This window comes from Aspergillus glaucus (assembly GCF_001890805.1).
Source record: "Aspergillus glaucus CBS 516.65 unplaced genomic scaffold ASPGLscaffold_2, whole genome shotgun sequence".
In the NCBI taxonomy this organism is placed as follows: domain Eukaryota; kingdom Fungi; phylum Ascomycota; class Eurotiomycetes; order Eurotiales; family Aspergillaceae; genus Aspergillus; species Aspergillus glaucus.
In genome coordinates this window covers 1,742,058-1,759,325 of record NW_019170454.1, presented here as the reverse complement: position 1 = coordinate 1,759,325, position 17,268 = coordinate 1,742,058, and the positions used below count along the sequence as shown (strand labels likewise).

Here is a 17,268-nt window from a genome sequence, read left to right as displayed (position 1 = left end):
AAAAAAAAAAAAAAAAAAAAAAAAAAAAAAAGAGAGAGAGAGAGAGAGAGAAAGATAACCGGCTGCTAACATGGCTCAACTGTAGTCCCGTCTTCTCCAGTTGCTCCTCTCTCTGATCCTACTCTACTTTTCACCAATGCGGGGATGAACCAATTCAAGTCCATTTTCCTAGGTACTGTGGACCCCCATTCGGACTTTGCAAATTTGAAAAGTGCAGTGAACTCTCAGAAGGTACGATTACATCCTACAGCAGTCTCGAATGTAGAGCTGACCAAAACTTTAGTGTATCCGTGCAGGTGGAAAGCACAATGTAAGACTTTGAAGCATAGAGCTCTTGCTACCAACACTAACCGTACTAGGACCTGGACGATGTTGGAAAGGATAGTTATCATCATGTTAGTTCAGAATTAGGTTTGCTTTAAAACGATATTGATGAGCTAATTGCACACATGAAACAGACTTTCTTCGAAATGCTGGGCAACTGGAGCTTCGGTGATTATTTCAAAAAGGAAGCAATTTGCTATACTTGGGAACTCCTGATAAAGGTATATGGCTTGGATCCTGACCGCTTGTACGTGACCTACTTCGAGGGTAACGAAGCTGGCGGGCTAGACCCAGACCTGGAATCGAAGGAATTGTGGCGCTCTGTCGGAGTCCGCGATGACCATATCCTGCCTGGAAACATGAAGGACAACTTCTGGGAAATGGGTGACCAAGGCCCTTGTGGACCATGCAGTGAGATCCATTACGATCGGGTGGGCGGACGAAATGCCGCCTATCTTGTCAATCAAGATGACCCGGACGTGCTTGAAATCTGGAATAATGTTTTCATCCAGTACAACCGTGAGCCTGATCGGTCTTTGAGGCCCCTTCCGAACAAGCATGTCGACACAGGAATGGGATTCGAAAGACTCGTGTCAGTACTTCAGGATAAATCGTCAAACTACGACACCGATGTTTTCTCTCCCCTGTTCCAGGCTATTCGTGACATAACCGGAGCTCGGGAGTATCGAGGATTGTTTGGCACAGATGATCCTGATGGTATTGATACGGCCTATCGAGTAGTAGCAGACCATGTCCGAACCCTATCATTTGCGATTGCAGACGGTGTGACACCAAACAACGAAGGTCGTGGATACGTCGTACGTCGTATACTGCGCAGAGGTGCTCGCTATGCCCGGAAATACTTCAGTGTTGAAATTGGAAATTTCTTTTCCCGAATTGTACCCACTGCAGTCAACCAGCTGGGCGAGATGTTTCCTGAACTGAGAAAGAAACAAAATGATGTCATGGAGATACTGGATGAAGAAGAAATTTCCTTTGCGAAGACGCTTGACCGTGGCGAGCGACAGTTCGAACATTATGCCCAGCAAGCTAAAGTGAAAGGCGTTGACAAACTTCATGGCGCCGATGTTTGGAGATTGTACGACACGTTTGGATTCCCTGTCGATTTGACTCGGCTGATGGCCGAAGAAAGAGGGCTACAGATAGACGACCTAGAATTCGAGGAAGCGCGCCTGAAGGCCAGGGAAGCAAGCAAGGGTCAAAAGAAATCTGCGTCAGATGCCGTTAAGCTTGATGTCCATGATCTGGGAAAGTTGGAGAAAATGCCCGACGTCCAGAAGACAGATGATTCCGCCAAGTTTGAAAAAGGCAATATTATTGCCCAGGTCAAGGCGATTTATCATGGTAAACTGTTTCATTCGTCGACCGAAGACATACCTGACGGAGAACAACTCGGGGTTATTCTTGATCGCACCAACTTCTATGCCGAGCAGGGTGGCCAGGAAAATGACACAGGCAAAATAATAATTGATGGAAAAGCAGAGCTCGAAGTTGGCGATGTTCAGCTGTACGCTGGCTACGTTCTCCACACGGGTTTCATCAAATATGGTTCGTTCGCCGTTGGCAACGAGGTCATTTGCGAATACGACGAATTAAGACGATGGCCGATCAGGAACAACCATACAGGGACACATATCCTTAACTTTGCTTTAAGAGCAGTCCTTGGTGATGGTGTTGAACAGAAAGGCTCTTTGGTTGCCGCTGAAAAAATGAGGTTTGATTTCTCGCATAAATCAGCTATATCAGATAAGGAGTTGGAAAAGATCGAGGAAAGATCCACTGAATATATTCGACAGAATTGTGCTGTATATGCGAAAGAGGTTCCTCTTGCAACTGCACGGCAAATATCGGGTGTCCGAGCAGTCTTTGGGGAGACATACCCTGACCCTGTCCGCGTGGTTTCCGTCGGAGTAGAGGTGGAAGAACTACTCGATAATATTAAGGACCCACGTTGGGAGGAGGTTAGCATCGAATTTTGCGGTGGTACCCACGCTCAGAAAACAGGCGATATCAAGGACCTGGTTGTTTTGGAAGAGAGCGGCATCGCCAAAGGCATTCGCAGAATCATCGCCGTTACTGGGGAGGATGCTCATGAAGTACAAAGGGTGGCAAAGAGCTTTGAGGGACGCCTTGATCGTTTGGAGGCGATGCCTTTGGGTCCCATGAAGGAGCAAGAGGCAAAACAGATCCAGGTAGAGCTTAATCAGCTCTCAATATCCGCTGTCCAGAAATCGAGACTCCGGGAACGCTTTGCGAAGTTGAACAAGCAGGTTGTTGATGGACAGAAGGCGCAACAAAAACTTGAGGCCAAGAAGGCACTTGAGACGATAATCACCTACTTTCAAGAGCCTGAAAACCAAGACAAATCTTGGCTTGTTGCCAACCTGCCAATATCAGCGAATGGAAAGGCTGTTAGCGAATCACTCAACTACGTCAAGTCGAAACTACAGGGCAAGACGATCTATCTTTTGGCAGCAGATCCCCAACAAGGACGTGTTGCTCACGGCTGCCATGTATCCAAGGTAGGCTTTGGTTATTCCTAGTTTATGACATTTTTCTAATACGAAATATAGGAGATGAGTGATAAAGGTGCTTCTGCAAATGACTGGTCAGCTGTTGTTTCGAATGTCGTGGGAGGAAAAGCTGGTGGAAAGGGATCCACCTCGATTGGAAATGGTGTTAACCCTGACAAAGTCGATGAGGCCGTTGCGCTGGCGTCTGCTTATTTGAGCAAATTTCAGTTATAGGCACTACTCTGTAGGTAGTGCGCCTTTCTTTCTTTCTTTCTTTCTTCCCCCTTCTCTTTCTTTTTCTCTTTTCTTTCCTATCTCGTCTTGTTGATTTGGCTGGTGTCCGTGTCTTTTCGAAGAGACTCACGGTCACCACAACTATGGAGATTTCTCAAGCATGTACTGCATTTTTGTAGTATAGAAACATCAACTCGATTATTACATTTCTCCACACTGCACCACGGCCACATCCTGATTAGGTTTGTCTCTAGTTGTGCGGGTATTCTCAACCATCCGCACAATATCCATTCCGTCAACGACTTGACCAAAGACCACGTGCTTGTTGTCCAAGAAAGGAGCCGGCGTTGTTGTTATAAAAAATTGACAGCCATTTGTATTTGGACCAGAATTCTAGAAACCGGTCAGTGTTTGCCAGAGGAAGGAACTGCTAAACTTACAGCCATGCTCAACAGACCACCACGGTCGTGCCTCAAGGCGAAATTCTCGTCTGGGAATTTTGAGGTGCCATAGATAGAACGAGATCCTGTACCATCACCGTTGACAAAGTCCCCCCCTTGTATCATAAAATCCTTGATCTTCCCATCAAATTGAGTGATTAGTCCATATCGTAACGGGGCATTTGAGTTTGAGGATGTATCTCGTCACGTACTACTCGATGAAATTTGCTATTCTTATAGCCCTGCGATCGGCCTTGAATATCTTTGCTTTCACCTGTGCAGAATTGACGAAAGTTTTCCGCTGTTCGTGGTGTTACATCTGCAAACAGTTCCATTTTAACACGCCCTAGAGGCTCTCCTGCAATACCGGTGTCCTTCAGCCCATGTCTCGATTAATTATGATGCGCCCAATGCATATGGATGGCATTAAATTGGTATAGTCTTCCAAATGCTGTTTTCTTAACATCGAAAGCTTAAAGAACCGAGACTCACCTCCAAGTGACATGTCAAAGAAAACAATGGGGTTCAGGTGTTCATGCATATTTGAAAGAGTTGTGTTGTTGTTCATTTTGGATTGTTATCTAGGATGTAGATGTATTGGTTGAAGTTGCAAGAGAAACTTTACCCCAGGGGTGTACTAACTAACAATACTGTACAGAATAATACCTATTTGAACACTACTACAAGTACCGTGCCAACATCCACATTCTGAGAAATAAGCCCAGTCAATAATATCAATTTGTACTGGCTTTCAAGAAACTTCTCCTACCCTTTGTTTAACCATGTACGGACTTTAGTCACCCTAGAGATACTCACTATAGTTGATCCTCTGATGTGTCGGTGTAATGAGATTCTTAACATCATATGTAAAAGTGGATATACCTATTGTCAATGGGAAGTACCCCTGTAAAGTACTTGTCAATTGCTGTTGAATTTCTGTCAGACAACCATTAGAATGTAATGCTCTCGTACTGTAAGTTACGTGAGATGTGATGGATCGACCCGTGACTTCGGTACCTCAGGTATCACATTTTCGTAATAAGTTTCTCCTCAACAACACAATATCTTTCCAAGTCTAAAGGGAGGCCATGTTTCCCAGTGTTTGGTAGAAGACAGAGATGATATACTGGGTACTCCTATTCAAGGGTACCTGAAGTCTCACAGTCTTTTTAATGAACCAAACTCCGACAGTCCGACTTCGCAAAGCATACTTTGGTGTCGGGCTCCTTTTGGACCTCAGGGATCGAACCACAGAATAAGGATCACACTGCATCCACAATCGCGGCGCTTTCTGCGGGATCACCGTATTTACGACATACGCGTTTGCTCTGGAGGATATTGGTCCAGGAAACACTGTTCATCTGACATCCATTACCCTCATATTAAACAAAATGTCCGCAACGACAACTGCTGCTACGAGTGTCGCTACAAATGGCGGTAATAGCGAGGACAATCATAATACAAGCCCTTCGAGTTCACCTCTACTATTTTTTGTCGCCCTTGGATTTGGTGTCGTATTTACCAACTTATGGTACGTCAAATTGCTTTTCGTGCTACTACTACTTGTTATAGACTTCTAACCGGGTTCAAAGGATTATTGTTGGAGTCAAATACTGCTTTCGATATAATCAGCGAAACCGCCAATTACGCAACGAAGAGACGGGCGAGCCTATAGACTTGGTGACTATGCCCCGAACACACAGAAGAAGGAGGGAGAAGAAATTGATGACCATGGATGAAGTTAATGAGCGATTTCCACTTATCAAATATAAGGCGTGGAGAGCGTCACGTGAAATTGACGGCCTTCCAGCAAATGGCGGGATACAGGCACCGAATAGCAGGCCGCAGAGTTTAAAAGGAGATAATAATGACTTTGTTGGGGTCTCGTCTGGCACGTCTCCAATAGATAACCAGCAGCATATAAACGCACCTACATCGTATTCGCCAACTTCTGTTCAGCATGCCGAAATCCTGGTTACACAATCGGAAGAGAAGACTTCCGGGGATTTAGGACTCTCTGCTGACGCTCGGGAAGCAAGGCAGTCGCTCGATAAACCCGTACAACAGGTTCACGCTTTAGAAGACGATGAAAATGGCGATGGACATATCCGCACCGCACTCCCCGCTGGGCTTTTGCCAAACCCCGGTGATTCGTGTGCAATTTGCCTTGATGCGATTGAGGATGATGATGACATACGTGGTCTTACATGTGGCCATGCATTTCATGCTTCTTGCGTTGATCCTTGGTTGACAAGTCGGAGGGCATGCTGTCCTCTTTGCAAAGCGGACTATTATACACCGAAACCTCGCCCTGACGCTGTGGAGACATCAAATATGGAGCGCCCAAGGCGTCGTCCTACAGCTCGGACGCTGAGCCAGCCCCATGCTGTTCTCGTTGGGGGGCGAGTGAATCCATTTCGGTCGGTTGTGGCTTCACCGGGACAGCTACTGCAGACAGCACTGCCTGAAAACAGATCTAACTTGACACCACCAGCGGAGCAAAATCCATGGCGCATGCCAACAGGCCAATCTGCATCTACCAGTAATTTGCCAGATAGATCAGACGAATCCCATAGAAGTCGGAATCGGTGGTCGAGACTACTCCCCTCCCGTCTACGAGGCTTTTCGTTTGCCTCGCTACGTGTGTCTGGTCGGCACAATAACTATAGGGAGTATGAATATCCAACTGCAACTCAAAATCGAACACTCCGCCAGCTCGAAGCTGGACCTACCACTTGAGGTGCGCGCCGCTTTTTTACCACAGACTATGACATTCTCTTGTATATACTCTCAATCATCAGCATCCGGTATGCTGACTGACATATTTTTTGATCGCGTTTCACCGGCGTGCAAGACACGCCCATTGTTATGTACATTATTATACTCCGGGTGAAATGGTTCTTTTGGAGTAGGTTTCGGAGTTTATTTGAGTTTTGTGTGGTGTTCGTGGGAAACATGGTACTATATAATGGTTCATTGGGACTTGCTACAAAAGCATGGATTCGTTTGTTGATTCGACCTCCATATTCAAGATAAATATTGCCCACTCGTGAAATTATTGGCTCGGAGACATCGACTCAAATACAGTAGTGTTATTCTATACTAAGCCAGCAATGCAACGACACCATTGTCTAGACAATCGACGCGCGAGAAACAATCAAGGAGATAGAAAGGAGAAAAGGGAAATAGGATAATGAATTGGATTTGGTTTCCTCGTTATTTCTGAGTCCTTGTGCCGCTAACACCAGCACTTATGACACTAGGCAGTTCGGCCTGTCCGACTTGAAATAGCAAACCAATCGCTGTACTTATAGTCAGAACCCCTATAACTGTAACACCTGCAATCAAGAAGAAAGGAGAACTGATGTCTCTCTTCTGGCATGCCGATCCTCCCCATTGTGCTTTTTGTATAGTGCCATCCTGTTTCCTAATGGTAGTTTCCTGACACTTGCATGCGTAACAATCGTTAACAGTTGTTTCGCCTGAGCCAGATTTTTTGTAACAGTATCCATGCCCTGAGCAGTTATTCGTTGACTCGGAACAAGAGGATTCTGAAGCATGGCAAATGGGTGATAGAACCACAGGGATTGGGTCCTGCTGCTCAAATCTCAAGTTGACCAGCTTGGCGGAGCTCCCTTTAGTGACAAGGCTTCGAGTTTGTAGGTTTTTATTCAACCCAGTGGGCTTCGTGGGCCTGGATAAAAGCAACGTCGTGACCTCTGAGGACACAGCGGATAGATGTCGAAATAGCGATTTAAGGGACTCTGTTACGTTAACAGAATCGGAAGGCGTATTCACAGGCTGCAATTATGATTAGATATCGTTTCACTTGTGATGGTATGGAGTAAGGCATACCTTGAGCACGAGCCTCATAAGTGTCTCTGATCGAGTGATGTCAACCCAAGATTCAAGCATATCAGCATGCTTGAGCAACCCCTTCTCGAGAGCTCCAAGGATATCTTGCAGAACCTGAGCATCCGAGAGACACTGTGAATCAATCTATAAGCGACTGAATATTTGATGTACCTTTTCGTGGGTTCACTGGCACAAAACAAGAAGCATATGATTACCTTCAAAGTCTCGTACAACTCGGTTTCCTCATTGCTGGCATAGAAACTGCAATATCTTTCTTTGGACTCAGCAGAATCGCCGACTTTCATCTTAAAAAGCGACTTCAGGGAGGTTTCGATCGAGGAAGAATGTGGGGCCACATTGATGTCAGCGTACTCTGCTTGGACTGACGACCCTGCATATTAGAAGTTAGTGATAAATTTTTAACCATTTAATTACTGAACAGTTGGCAATGAATCTTACCAACTTCAGGTGCTATTCCCTCCAGAATAATGGTAGTTTTCCCGTTTTCTGGTGTAGGAGAGACCCCAAATAATGGCAATGGTGTGCCTCCAAAGTGATTTAAGAATTTCACGGTCTCTTGGTCGATCCTCCCAAGCGTCGACATATCAGGAGGTGCTATCCGAAGTTCCACAAGGCGTTGCACGGCCATATCAGGGTCCTCCAAGACAGGGAGTTTTGGATTGAATACGGACGTATCGAAGGCATTAGCCCCAGATGCGACTATCAGCCATTGCGGCAGAATACTGCGAATCCACAGCATGCTGTCAAATAGGTTGTAGGTGGAGAATTTAAGACTACCTTATAAGGCACTATGCAAAAGTGGTCGTTTGTTTGATGGGGATTGATAATCTAGAGAGGCAGTACCCCAGATACACTTGAAAGCGGTGTCATAGAAAATCACGTGTAAGCGGTCAGAGCCTTTGGGGTACTACAGGGAGAACGATCTCGTCAAATTCCAAATCAGCGATTCCCGAGTCGAAATATGAGTGACATCTTTTCAATAGCATATCTGTTGCAGTTTACCAATGATTCGAATTAGCCAATTTCTCCGGAATTCTCAGTTATCTTTCCGCATCAGCCCGCCGTTAGCTCGGAATTCAAGGCATCCCAATGTTCGCTATGTAAAATTCCAGAAACCATGGATCAGGTGGGCATCAAACACTGCTTCTTGCTTTGATGTTGTATTTTCGTCCTGACTGGGCTTGTCTTTGCAGGAAACTTTTCACTGCCTTTTTACTCTATGGGACTGCTTTTCATCTATGGAGCTCATTTGTTCTACTGCAATTTGATGCTGCACCCGAAGATGACGATGTGTCTCGGCGACCTAGTATGAGCGAGAAATACGCACGCACAAACAAAAATGAGGGCGATATAGATACCACAGGTGATATGGAGGACTTTGATGAGGATCCTATACATATCCCGTTGAGTTGGCCACGCAGACATGAGGGCAAATTCTATGCCGCATCAGACCCAGAATGGCAGGAGTTCGTCAAACTTGCCAGAGACCATAAAAAAATACGGTCATTGAAAGGTAAGTTACTTGTAATTCTTCAAGACATCTCGTGCATCTGTGCTTATGTATTGAAGATGAACTGGCAACGATCGTTTTGAATGATGCCTCTCGATCAAGCCTGCTTTCACACGTACTAGGACAACCCCTCAACATAACAGGGTTCTGGTTACTGCACCATTTTCCATCACGTGCACCGCCTGAATATGATCGACTATGGTATGCATTTATAAATATACCTGTGGTAGACCCCATTTCTGACATGGACCAGTCTGGAGATTAGCGATACCGGTGTATACCTGGTGACGAAACGGATGCCTAGCGAGGATGGCGACAAGCTCCAGAGATTCATGCGACCTATTTCTGTGGCCCTCGCAATCAAAGATGCTTATTTGGTTTTCTTTAGAAGGCAGCTCCTTCGGTTGCAGTATAGGAACTCGGATCGAGAACACACCGCAAGCACATCGGATTTTCCGTACTCCAAGCATGCATTCTCACGAGATGCAGGTGATTTGAATGGGTTAAATCACATCACTCAATCCGAATCTCAACTGCCACTTCCTGACGGTCATCAAGAGAAATTACCGCGTGACAATGAACATGGTAATCTTCATCCATCATCGATTATCTCTTCTGTGCAGCGATTGCCACTGCCTAAATTTGGACCTGGGTCCGATTTCTATCTTGCATTGCTAGCTTTCAAATGGCGATTGACTGAGAGTTGGGCTCGAGCGTCCCATACACCGCGCCGTGGCACATTTTATATTACTGGACCCGTGGGACTAAAAGGCCCAAGGGGATTTTGCAGGGTTGAAGTGAAAGGTGAATACGATCCAGCCGCGTCAAGTTGGACTGCCGTGAAAATTCAATTAAAGGATATGAATGTTTTCAAGCAAAAGCCACTTGGTGGTCCATGATCAGAAACCGTTGGCTCGCGGTACTTTAGCATGCTGCCATCATGCAAGATTCTTTTTAACACACTGAGGTATGACGAGGTATTCGCCACCCAATTAACGACGGACATATATGTAGTGCTTGCTCTACTTGTACATACTCTGTGCCTACATAATACATAAAATTACTATGTACATAAACAGTAGTGTGTGCATCACGGACCTGACTAAAAACAAATATGTAGTTAATAGTTAATTCAAATTATATGATGTCATACTGGGGGGGGGTAATATATAAAATAGACAAGAGGTCTATTGCTACAACCATCCACCGTACTCTACGAGTACTCCGTACTCATACCTAGCGAAAAAAGTAAAGAAAAAAGAAGAAAAACAGAAACATTCTCTTCTTTATTTCTCACTGCTCTCATTCTAGCTTTACGAGCGCAAAATGCATATGCCTCCCAAATTCGTTGGCCAGAAGTTGTCGACTGCTGCTGCCCAGCAACAACAGCACACACTCGAATTATGTATGTAGTCCAAGGATAAGCAAGCCTCTCGATAGAAAGCAAAACTGATTTTCTACAAAATATAGATCTCGATTACGTGTGTCCGGTGGGTTCCATCATGGTAGCAATTCGATTCTGTACTGATTCATCTCTCATTGCCAGTTCTCGGCAAAACTGTTCAACACATTCTACGCTTCAGCCAGACCTATAATTACTCAAAAGTATGCGTCGAAGCTTCAGGTCATGTTTCGTCAACAAATACAGCCCTGGCATCCATCGTCAACCTTGGTACATGAAGCCGCGGCTGCTGTTCTAAGGATAGCCCCGGAGAAGTTCTGGCAATTCAGTGCCGACTTGTTCAAGTACCAAGAAGAGTTTTTTGATGTGAATGTTGTTAATGAAACACGTAACAAGACCTATGAGCGGTTGGCAAAAATTGCCGGCGGTGTTGGCGTGAATGAGCGCAAGGTTCTCGAGTTGTTGACTATCAAAGAGGAAGCCGAGAGTGGACAATTGAACGTCGGAAACGAGGTGACCAATGACATTAAGTTGATGGTCAGGGTAAGTATCAGAGAGCACATGTTACTCCAAAAAAACGCACATTATCTAACACAATATAGTTAAATCGTGTTGTAGGCGTACATGTGACCCCTACAGTATACTTCAATGTATGGTGCCCGGTTTAACAAGCATGAATGTTCAGCGTACTGATATTTCCAGGGACTCGAGGAGCCGGGGATTAGCAGCAGTTTTGACGCTACCCAATGGGAACAATGGCTGACCAAGAATGTGATCTGATTGCCTCTTTGGAAGAGGAAACAAAGATGAAACAAATGTATTCCAATGTCAATTCTATATGTCTTTCTTTCATTCCCACTATTTTCCCCATCTCGTTCAATGCTCCGAAATTCTGTATTTGAATGTAGTCGGCTGTTTTGAGAGCTTTGCTATAGATCATATGGTCATTAATTTCTATCATTTCTGATTCCCTTTCTTTTCCTCCCATATGTCTCCCTCCCCTTTCAATAATACAATAAGCTAAATGGATATCATTATGCTGGAACTTGCAAATAATCATTGAGATACTGGAGGCTGATAGTTAAGAGGGCGCCTGCAAGCATTAATTAGCAGTGAAAACCATGCAGTTAAAGATTTGGACAATAGATTCTTACTTGAACAAAAGAATGTGTGGCTCCGGTTCATGCACCTCATAATGTTCCCATCCCAAGCTCTGCCAGTGGTGATTAGCCAATGGTTTAGGGACATGGAAACAATAAAAACAGTAGACAAGTGAAACAACACGTCGTCCCTATCGTCGTCGCCGACAAAACCTCTTTCTGAACTTACCTGAGTAATACCAAGTGAACGCCACTCTTGCTCCCAAAGCAGTTTCAATGTGCCTTTTGCACTATCGAAATAATCGGCCGGAATTTTCTTGAGCATATCTTTTGGAAGTTGGACGTGGCGATATTCGTATTGATCGTCGGAATATCTGCTTTTGTTCAATGCGTATGTTCTTGCCAAGGAAAACTCAAGGAGATAGGTACCTTGCCGAATAGTGTATAGAGTCAACGTACTCTCTAAGCCTGTCCACCTCCTCCTCTTCTAAAAGGCGAGGCTTTCTATTCCTCCTGCTCATATCGATATCCATTTGGAAGTGTGGGCGCGCGAATGCGATGTTAATACCTGCCTACATTGGTCGAATCATCAACACATGAACGGAAATATGTCCACCTTTGGGGCACAGAACATACTCCCCCCCTGCTTGAACAACTTAGTCTCTGCTTGAAAAACAGCGCTGAGAGGTGTAAAGTCTTGACTTCACTAACAGTCTGGTAAAGGATCCTTTATTTAAGGTCGTCGTAGTTTTCGCCTTCTTTCTCTTAGTTAAGAAAATAAAAAGAGGGGGGAGAAAAAAGAAAAGAAGAGAAGATGCGAAGGGGTTATGGCAAAAAGATATGGATGATCAAGCACAAGTTAATAGACGAAAGAAATATAGCATGCAGTTTTTCTCCAGTTGAGGCCAGAGAAATAGTAGTAGTCAGTAGTTCATTTGGATGAGATTCAGACAAAAGATAATCCATTGACCTCTGTAGAGCGCCCCACACCTGCATCTTCATGCCTGAGGCTCGAAACTCTATGCGGAGTATTATATTCCATCCATACATATTCCCTCTTGAATATTCATATCATTGCCAAACATTATTATAGGCTACAGCCAATTAAGCATATATGGTGATACAAATGAACAATACTCAAAGTGTAGAAACCCAATAACTTTTATTATTGATGCAGACCAGTTAATAATCAGCTCCAATTTCAAAAGGCACCCAGTACTATAAAATTTGAATGACTGAATCAAATGAGCAAAAAAAGCTCACCGTCACATCAAGGCTGCCACAATAATGTACTTTATGCCCCAGCCATTATATGGAATTATGGAATGCCTGAAAACTAGGGAGCAGATACTATGAACAGTTCAATCTATGAGGTTCACAATGGAGTTTGACAACAGAAAAGTTACTGCTAGTATTTGCAATTCGAGGTCCAATACGAACTATTGTGTATGTGGGGGCAAGCCTGCTACATATGGACTGACGGTCTTATATATATACCACCTATATAAATTGCCATCCAACCCCTTCCAATTCAAGATATCCCTTCTGCAGGACATTGCCACACGTGTTGCTCACTCAGCTTGTCGTATTAGAGGATCCGTTCATGTCTAAGTTCAAATGTTTTTAAGCTATCTCCGGCCGGTAGCCTTTCCTACAGTAGATAGGGGACTCGTATGCATTTGCGCTCTGATGGGCACTCAAGAAATCGAATATACAGTAAAGCTAATACTTGCACATGTTTTCATTGTTTTTTCATTGTTATCCTTACCACACCAGAGGCATTAGGGTTCCTCAGCGTGGAAAATCTTGAGTGGCGGCTTATCTAATCGCTCGTACAAACAAGGTCGAGGGGAAAGGGAAAGGAAAAAAAAAACTAAAGTGGGGCCCTGTCCTCTTTTTTTTTTTTTTAAAAAAAAAAAAAAAATTTCAACCCGCTCCCACTTCTAACGCCCGGAGCGAATTTTTATTACTTCCTTTCCTCCTCCCTCCTCCTTCCACCTTCACACATCAACTCTCCTGGCTTTGTTCATAGTATCTCCTATATTCAGCCATCATGTCTGACGAAGTCTACGAAGGAGCCATCGGCATTGACCTTGGTAAATGCCCAATCATCTACACACTAAAATTCTTCGACATAGCAAAACGCTGACAATTTTTTTTTTTTCACTTTATTTCAGGCACGACCTACTCTTGCGTTGCCAACTATGAAGGCACCAATGTCGAAATCAGTATGTTTCAATGCTCTACCGACAGGTACATGGACTGGAGACTGATTTCTTTAAGTTGCCAACGAGCAGGGTAGCTACACTACCCCCTCTTTTGTCTCCTTTACCGACAAGGAGCGCCTGATTGGTGAGGCCGCAAAGAACCAGGCTGCGATGAACCCGCAGAACACCGTCTTTGATATCAAGTAAGGAATAAATCCATAATTCGGCATAGGGTAAAGAATACACGACTAAAAATCCTTAATAGGCGTCTCATTGGCCGACGCTACGAAGACCCGATTGTGAAGAAAGATGTTGAGTCTTGGCCCTTCAAGGTCGTCGACCAGGGAGGAAACCCTGTTGTGGAAGTCGAATACCTCGGCGAAAACAAGACCTTTACTCCCCAGGAAATCTCGTCTATGGTCCTTATGAAGGTAAAATCTACAGTTACCGCAATATGGATCGCCGGTGCTAACAGCGAGTAGATGAAAGAAGTTGCGGAGACCAAGCTCGGAAAGAAGGTGGAGAAGGCTGTTATTACCGTGCCAGCTTACTTCAACGACAACCAGCGCCAGGCTACCAAGGACGCTGGTGCCATTTCTGGCCTGAATGTTCTGCGAATCATCAACGAGCCCACCGCTGCAGCGATTGCCTATGGTCTTGGTTCCGGAAAATCTGACAAGGAGCGTAACGTGCTGATTTATGACCTGGGTGGTGGTACTTTCGATGTGTCTTTGTTGAACATCCAGGGCGGTGTTTTCACTGTCAAGGCTACTGCTGGTGACACCCACCTTGGTGGTCAAGACTTTGACACCAACCTCCTTGAGCACTTCAAGAAAGAATTCCAGAAGAAGACCGGAAAGGACTTGTCTGGTGACGCTAGGGCTCTTCGTCGCCTGAGAACGGCTTGTGAACGTGCCAAGCGTACGCTGTCCAACGCCACCCAGACCGCCGTTGAGATCGACTCTCTTTTCGACGGAGAGGATTTCAACACTTCCATCACTCGTGCTCGTTTCGAGGATCTCAACGCCAAGAGCTTTGCTGGTACCTTGGACCCGGTCCAGCAAGTCCTTAAGGACTCTGGACTTGCTAAGAGCCAGGTTGATGAGATCGTTCTCGTCGGTGGTTCCACTCGTATTCCCCGTATCCAGAAGCTCCTTAGCGACTTCTTCGATGGCAAGAAGCTTGAGAAGGTAAAACATCCAGATGACCGAAATCTGGGAATTTGAACCAGCTAACTGGTATTTGCAGAGCATCAACCCCGACGAAGCTGTTGCTTACGGTGCAGCTGTGCAGGCTGGTATCCTCTCTGGAAAGGCCACTTCTGCTGAAACCCAGGACCTTCTGCTCCTTGATGTTGTCCCTCTCTCGCTTGGTGTTGCTATGGAAGGTAACATCTTCGCGCCCGTCGTTGCACGTGGCCAGACCGTTCCTACCATCAAGAAGCGCACTTTCACCACCGTCGTTGACAACCAGACCACTGTTCAGTTCCCTGTTTTCCAGGGTGAGCGCACTAACTGCTCGGACAACACCTCCCTTGGCGAGTTCACGCTGGCTCCTATTCCTCCCATGAGGGCTGGTGAGGCTGCACTTGAGGTTGTCTTCGAGGTTGATGTCAACGGTATCTTGAAGGTTACCGCAACCGAGAAGTCTTCTGGACGTACCGCAAACATTACTATCTCGAACGCTGTCGGTAAACTCTCGACCAATGAGATTGAGCAGATGATCGACGGTAAGTTTCCTGGTTCAATTTAGATTACTCCATATCTGACTTTCCACAATAGATGCCGCCAAGTTCAAGTCCAGCGATGAAGCTTTCACGAAGAAATTTGAATCGCGCCAGCAGCTCGAGTCTTACATCTCTCGTGTCGAAGAGCTTGTCTCGGACCCGTCCATGTCCATGAAGTTGAAGCGTGGCAACAAGGAAAAGATTGAGTCCGCGCTCAGTGACGCCATGGCCCAGCTTGAAGTTGAGGATTCCACCCCCGACGACCTCAAGAAGAAGGAGCTTGCCCTCAAGCGTCTCATGACTAAGGCCATGGCTACCAGGTAAATGTAAATATTGCTAGATCCTGGTACCAATAGCAGAGGGGTTGGCTGTATGCTTTCATATGCAAGTGTGAAAGCCCCGATCTTGACTATTGATCGAAAGTTATTAATCTGATTAAAAGCGCCGTCCCGCTTATGACCCTTTTTGGGATTGAGACTCTTTGTTATGATTGGGTACTGTCTTCCTGGATGAACGAGACCGCCCTGGGCAGTTTATGATTTTGATGAGCCTGGCATACTGGTGGATCTGGTCAGATCTTGAGTTTGATTTCTAATTTGTTCTTTGTTTCCTTTTACTTCAAATTGTTCACATATTAGACCCAGTCAGACGACTGTAAGGTGTTGACAAAAGAATAAAAAGTGGTTTAGTTGTTAATCTTCTGCTGTACGCCGTATCTCCAATTGATGTTTTCTCTGAATATCATGTGGGCCTTGAATATAAAGACTTAGTAAACTTACTATGCAGAATACTGATAATACGTCAACCACCCTAGAATCTAGCTATCTCATTTTTCTTTTTCTTTTCTTCTTTTTTCGTTTACGGGTTAATTCTAAGTTGCTCACAATGCAACGCAGTTTGGCAAGTTCCAGCCTTTCTGGCCTCGCCCGGAGTCGTTTTCTATCCACGAACTCTCGGATTATAAGTCGACCACAACCTTTATTACTACTGTATAACCTGGCTGTGCCAAGCGGAAGGCATGCCTTTTCAAGTTCCCCTCCTTTGTACAAAAAGAAAGACAAGTCAAAGAAGGGCACTCTTGCTGCTGAGTCTGAAGTAACCAAGTCTTCGAACGGTGTTGAGGCCTCAGACGACCCTTTCGCCCTCTCTCAGCTGCAGGATGACATTGCAGCCGCCGTCTTTCGTCTCAAAGATGATCTTTCTAAACTCCGCGCTGGAGGGAGATTGAACACTGAGGCTATCGAGAGTCTTCGGGTTCAGTTAAGCAAGGGGGGTAAAGACACTGTCAAACTGGGAGAGCTGGCACAGGTTGTTCCTAAGGGAGGACGAATGGTCACTATTCTTGCTGCTGAAGAGGGTGTGAGTCTGCTCCCATTGTTTCTTGAATACAACATTCGCTGTGCACAAAACTTTTTTCTCCCCTTGATTCTAACTTGTGTCATAGCATATCAAACCGATCAGTTCGGCAGTCATCTCGTCCAATCTTTCCTTGAATCCTCAGCCAGATGCTCATAACAGCCTCCAACTTAACATCCCAACCCCCCCGCCGACGAAGGAATCCAGGGATAAAACAGTACAAAATGCAAAAACGGCAATGGAAAAAGCATCTGGAACCGTCCGCGACTCAAGAGGTGCTGTGCATAAACGTCTTCAAGAGATGCAGAAGAAGAAGATCGCCAGGCCAGATGATGTCCGGAAGGCACATGACAATATGGGAAAATTAACAGAGAAGGGACAGAAGGAGGTGAAGGATCTGTTTGAAGCAGCCAAGAAAGCGTTAAAGCAGGCATGAGCGGCTTACGACAATGACCATTACGGCAACCCAATTTGCAGCCCGAGATATGAGAGTGCCGGTCCGTACTAGAATTGCGTGAATAGGCCGGTTGATGTTGTCATATAATCTTCATATTCCCTG

At 45.2% G+C, this 17,268-nt stretch overlaps 9 protein-coding genes across 9 annotated transcripts; 6 read left to right on the top strand and 3 right to left on the bottom strand.

Annotated features, from left to right (window-relative positions):
* Nucleotides 1–449: 449 nt before the first annotated feature.
* Nucleotides 450–3,092, top strand: ASPGLDRAFT_22375 (alanine--tRNA ligase; the record flags this gene model as incomplete). Its single annotated transcript, XM_022543177.1, has 2 exons — nucleotides 450–2,867; nucleotides 2,919–3,092. 2 exons carry the CDS (start codon nucleotides 450–452, stop codon nucleotides 3,090–3,092), a joined length of 2,592 nt encoding a protein of 863 aa, XP_022405603.1.
* cyp3 (putative peptidyl-prolyl cis-trans isomerase) lies at nucleotides 3,082–4,452 on the bottom strand. Its single transcript, XM_022549848.1, has 5 exons — nucleotides 4,025–4,452; nucleotides 3,745–3,890; nucleotides 3,533–3,670; nucleotides 3,161–3,485; nucleotides 3,082–3,105 (listed from the first exon to the last, which is right to left on the bottom strand). The coding sequence occupies exons 1-4, from the start codon at nucleotides 4,098–4,100 to the stop codon at nucleotides 3,294–3,296; spliced, it is 552 nt and encodes a 183-aa protein (XP_022405602.1). The 5' UTR covers nucleotides 4,101–4,452; the 3' UTR covers nucleotides 3,082–3,105; nucleotides 3,161–3,293.
* A 471-nt stretch (nucleotides 4,453–4,923) lies between these two features.
* Nucleotides 4,924–6,271, top strand: ASPGLDRAFT_117537 (E3 ubiquitin-protein ligase RNF103; the record flags this gene model as incomplete). Its single annotated transcript, XM_022539881.1, has 2 exons — nucleotides 4,924–5,063; nucleotides 5,125–6,271. The coding sequence occupies 2 exons, from the start codon at nucleotides 4,924–4,926 to the stop codon at nucleotides 6,269–6,271; spliced, it is 1,287 nt and encodes a 428-aa protein (XP_022405601.1).
* Nucleotides 6,272–6,572: 301 nt separating this feature from the next.
* Nucleotides 6,573–8,219, bottom strand: ASPGLDRAFT_42525 (DUF3844 domain-containing protein). Its single transcript, XM_022545622.1, has 4 exons — nucleotides 7,847–8,219; nucleotides 7,603–7,778; nucleotides 7,388–7,519; nucleotides 6,573–7,333 (listed from the first exon to the last, which is right to left on the bottom strand). Exons 1-4 carry the CDS (start codon nucleotides 8,145–8,147, stop codon nucleotides 6,749–6,751), a joined length of 1,194 nt encoding a protein of 397 aa, XP_022405600.1. The 5' UTR covers nucleotides 8,148–8,219; the 3' UTR covers nucleotides 6,573–6,748.
* Nucleotides 8,220–8,358: 139 nt separating this feature from the next.
* On the top strand, nucleotides 8,359–10,076 carry ASPGLDRAFT_42524 (uncharacterized protein). The gene is made up of 4 exons (XM_022545621.1): nucleotides 8,359–8,534; nucleotides 8,602–8,921; nucleotides 8,978–9,119; nucleotides 9,172–10,076. The coding sequence occupies exons 1-4, from the start codon at nucleotides 8,413–8,415 to the stop codon at nucleotides 9,815–9,817; spliced, it is 1,230 nt and encodes a 409-aa protein (XP_022405599.1). The 5' UTR covers nucleotides 8,359–8,412; the 3' UTR covers nucleotides 9,818–10,076.
* A 58-nt stretch (nucleotides 10,077–10,134) lies between these two features.
* ASPGLDRAFT_762730 (DsbA family protein) lies at nucleotides 10,135–11,238 on the top strand. Its single transcript, XM_022549843.1, has 6 exons — nucleotides 10,135–10,166; nucleotides 10,230–10,323; nucleotides 10,389–10,408; nucleotides 10,465–10,863; nucleotides 10,923–10,970; nucleotides 11,023–11,238. Exons 2-6 carry the CDS (start codon nucleotides 10,245–10,247, stop codon nucleotides 11,098–11,100), a joined length of 624 nt encoding a protein of 207 aa, XP_022405598.1. The 5' UTR covers nucleotides 10,135–10,166; nucleotides 10,230–10,244; the 3' UTR covers nucleotides 11,101–11,238.
* Nucleotides 11,239–11,376: 138 nt separating this feature from the next.
* On the bottom strand, nucleotides 11,377–11,953 carry ASPGLDRAFT_63685 (cyclin-dependent protein kinase regulatory subunit CKS1; the record flags this gene model as incomplete). Its single annotated transcript, XM_022548697.1, has 4 exons — nucleotides 11,377–11,413; nucleotides 11,475–11,533; nucleotides 11,650–11,794; nucleotides 11,850–11,953. The coding sequence occupies 4 exons, from the start codon at nucleotides 11,951–11,953 to the stop codon at nucleotides 11,377–11,379; spliced, it is 345 nt and encodes a 114-aa protein (XP_022405597.1).
* Nucleotides 11,954–13,358: 1,405 nt separating this feature from the next.
* On the top strand, nucleotides 13,359–16,047 carry hscA (putative Hsp70 chaperone (HscA)). Its single transcript, XM_022541752.1, has 7 exons — nucleotides 13,359–13,516; nucleotides 13,598–13,648; nucleotides 13,704–13,830; nucleotides 13,893–14,058; nucleotides 14,110–14,817; nucleotides 14,876–15,356; nucleotides 15,409–16,047. Exons 1-7 carry the CDS (start codon nucleotides 13,474–13,476, stop codon nucleotides 15,675–15,677), a joined length of 1,845 nt encoding a protein of 614 aa, XP_022405596.1. The 5' UTR covers nucleotides 13,359–13,473; the 3' UTR covers nucleotides 15,678–16,047.
* A 191-nt stretch (nucleotides 16,048–16,238) lies between these two features.
* On the top strand, nucleotides 16,239–17,145 carry ASPGLDRAFT_32013 (ribosome-recycling factor; the record flags this gene model as incomplete). The annotated part of the gene is made up of 2 exons (XM_022544128.1): nucleotides 16,239–16,712; nucleotides 16,798–17,145. The coding sequence occupies 2 exons, from the start codon at nucleotides 16,239–16,241 to the stop codon at nucleotides 17,143–17,145; spliced, it is 822 nt and encodes a 273-aa protein (XP_022405595.1).
* Nucleotides 17,146–17,268: the final 123 nt, after the last annotated feature.

Excerpts from the sequence above, each read along its gene's own strand:
- cyp3 (XM_022549848.1), bottom strand. The coding sequence starts at position 4,100 with ATGAACAACAACACAACTCTTTCAAATATGCATGAACACCTGAACCCC. Across the intron at positions 3,891-4,024 it reads CTTTGACATGTCACTTGGAG|GAGAGCCTCTAGGGCGTGTT; the intron begins GTGAGTCTCGGT and ends CCGGTATTGCAG. Across the intron at positions 3,486-3,532 it reads GTGGTCTGTTGAGCATGGCT|AATTCTGGTCCAAATACAAA; the intron begins GTAAGTTTAGCA and ends ACCGGTTTCTAG.
- ASPGLDRAFT_42525 (XM_022545622.1), bottom strand. The coding sequence starts at position 8,147 with ATGCTGTGGATTCGCAGTATTCTGCCGCAATGGCTGATAGTCGCATCT. Across the intron at positions 7,520-7,602 it reads AGTTGTACGAGACTTTGAAG|TGTCTCTCGGATGCTCAGGT; the intron begins GTAATCATATGC and ends ATTGATTCACAG. Across the intron at positions 7,334-7,387 it reads TTATGAGGCTCGTGCTCAAG|CCTGTGAATACGCCTTCCGA; the intron begins GTATGCCTTACT and ends TCATAATTGCAG.
- ASPGLDRAFT_42524 (XM_022545621.1), top strand. The coding sequence starts at position 8,413 with ATGATTCGAATTAGCCAATTTCTCCGGAATTCTCAGTTATCTTTCCGC. Across the intron at positions 8,535-8,601 it reads TTCCAGAAACCATGGATCAG|GAAACTTTTCACTGCCTTTT; the intron begins GTGGGCATCAAA and ends TTGTCTTTGCAG. Across the intron at positions 9,120-9,171 it reads CCTGAATATGATCGACTATG|TCTGGAGATTAGCGATACCG; the intron begins GTATGCATTTAT and ends GACATGGACCAG.
- ASPGLDRAFT_762730 (XM_022549843.1), top strand. The coding sequence starts at position 10,245 with ATGCATATGCCTCCCAAATTCGTTGGCCAGAAGTTGTCGACTGCTGCT. Across the intron at positions 10,324-10,388 it reads ACAGCACACACTCGAATTAT|ATCTCGATTACGTGTGTCCG; the intron begins GTATGTAGTCCA and ends TACAAAATATAG. Across the intron at positions 10,409-10,464 it reads ATCTCGATTACGTGTGTCCG|TTCTCGGCAAAACTGTTCAA; the intron begins GTGGGTTCCATC and ends TCTCATTGCCAG.
- hscA (XM_022541752.1), top strand. The coding sequence starts at position 13,474 with ATGTCTGACGAAGTCTACGAAGGAGCCATCGGCATTGACCTTG. Across the intron at positions 13,649-13,703 it reads AGGCACCAATGTCGAAATCA|TTGCCAACGAGCAGGGTAGC; the intron begins GTATGTTTCAAT and ends GATTTCTTTAAG. Across the intron at positions 15,357-15,408 it reads GATTGAGCAGATGATCGACG|ATGCCGCCAAGTTCAAGTCC; the intron begins GTAAGTTTCCTG and ends TTTCCACAATAG.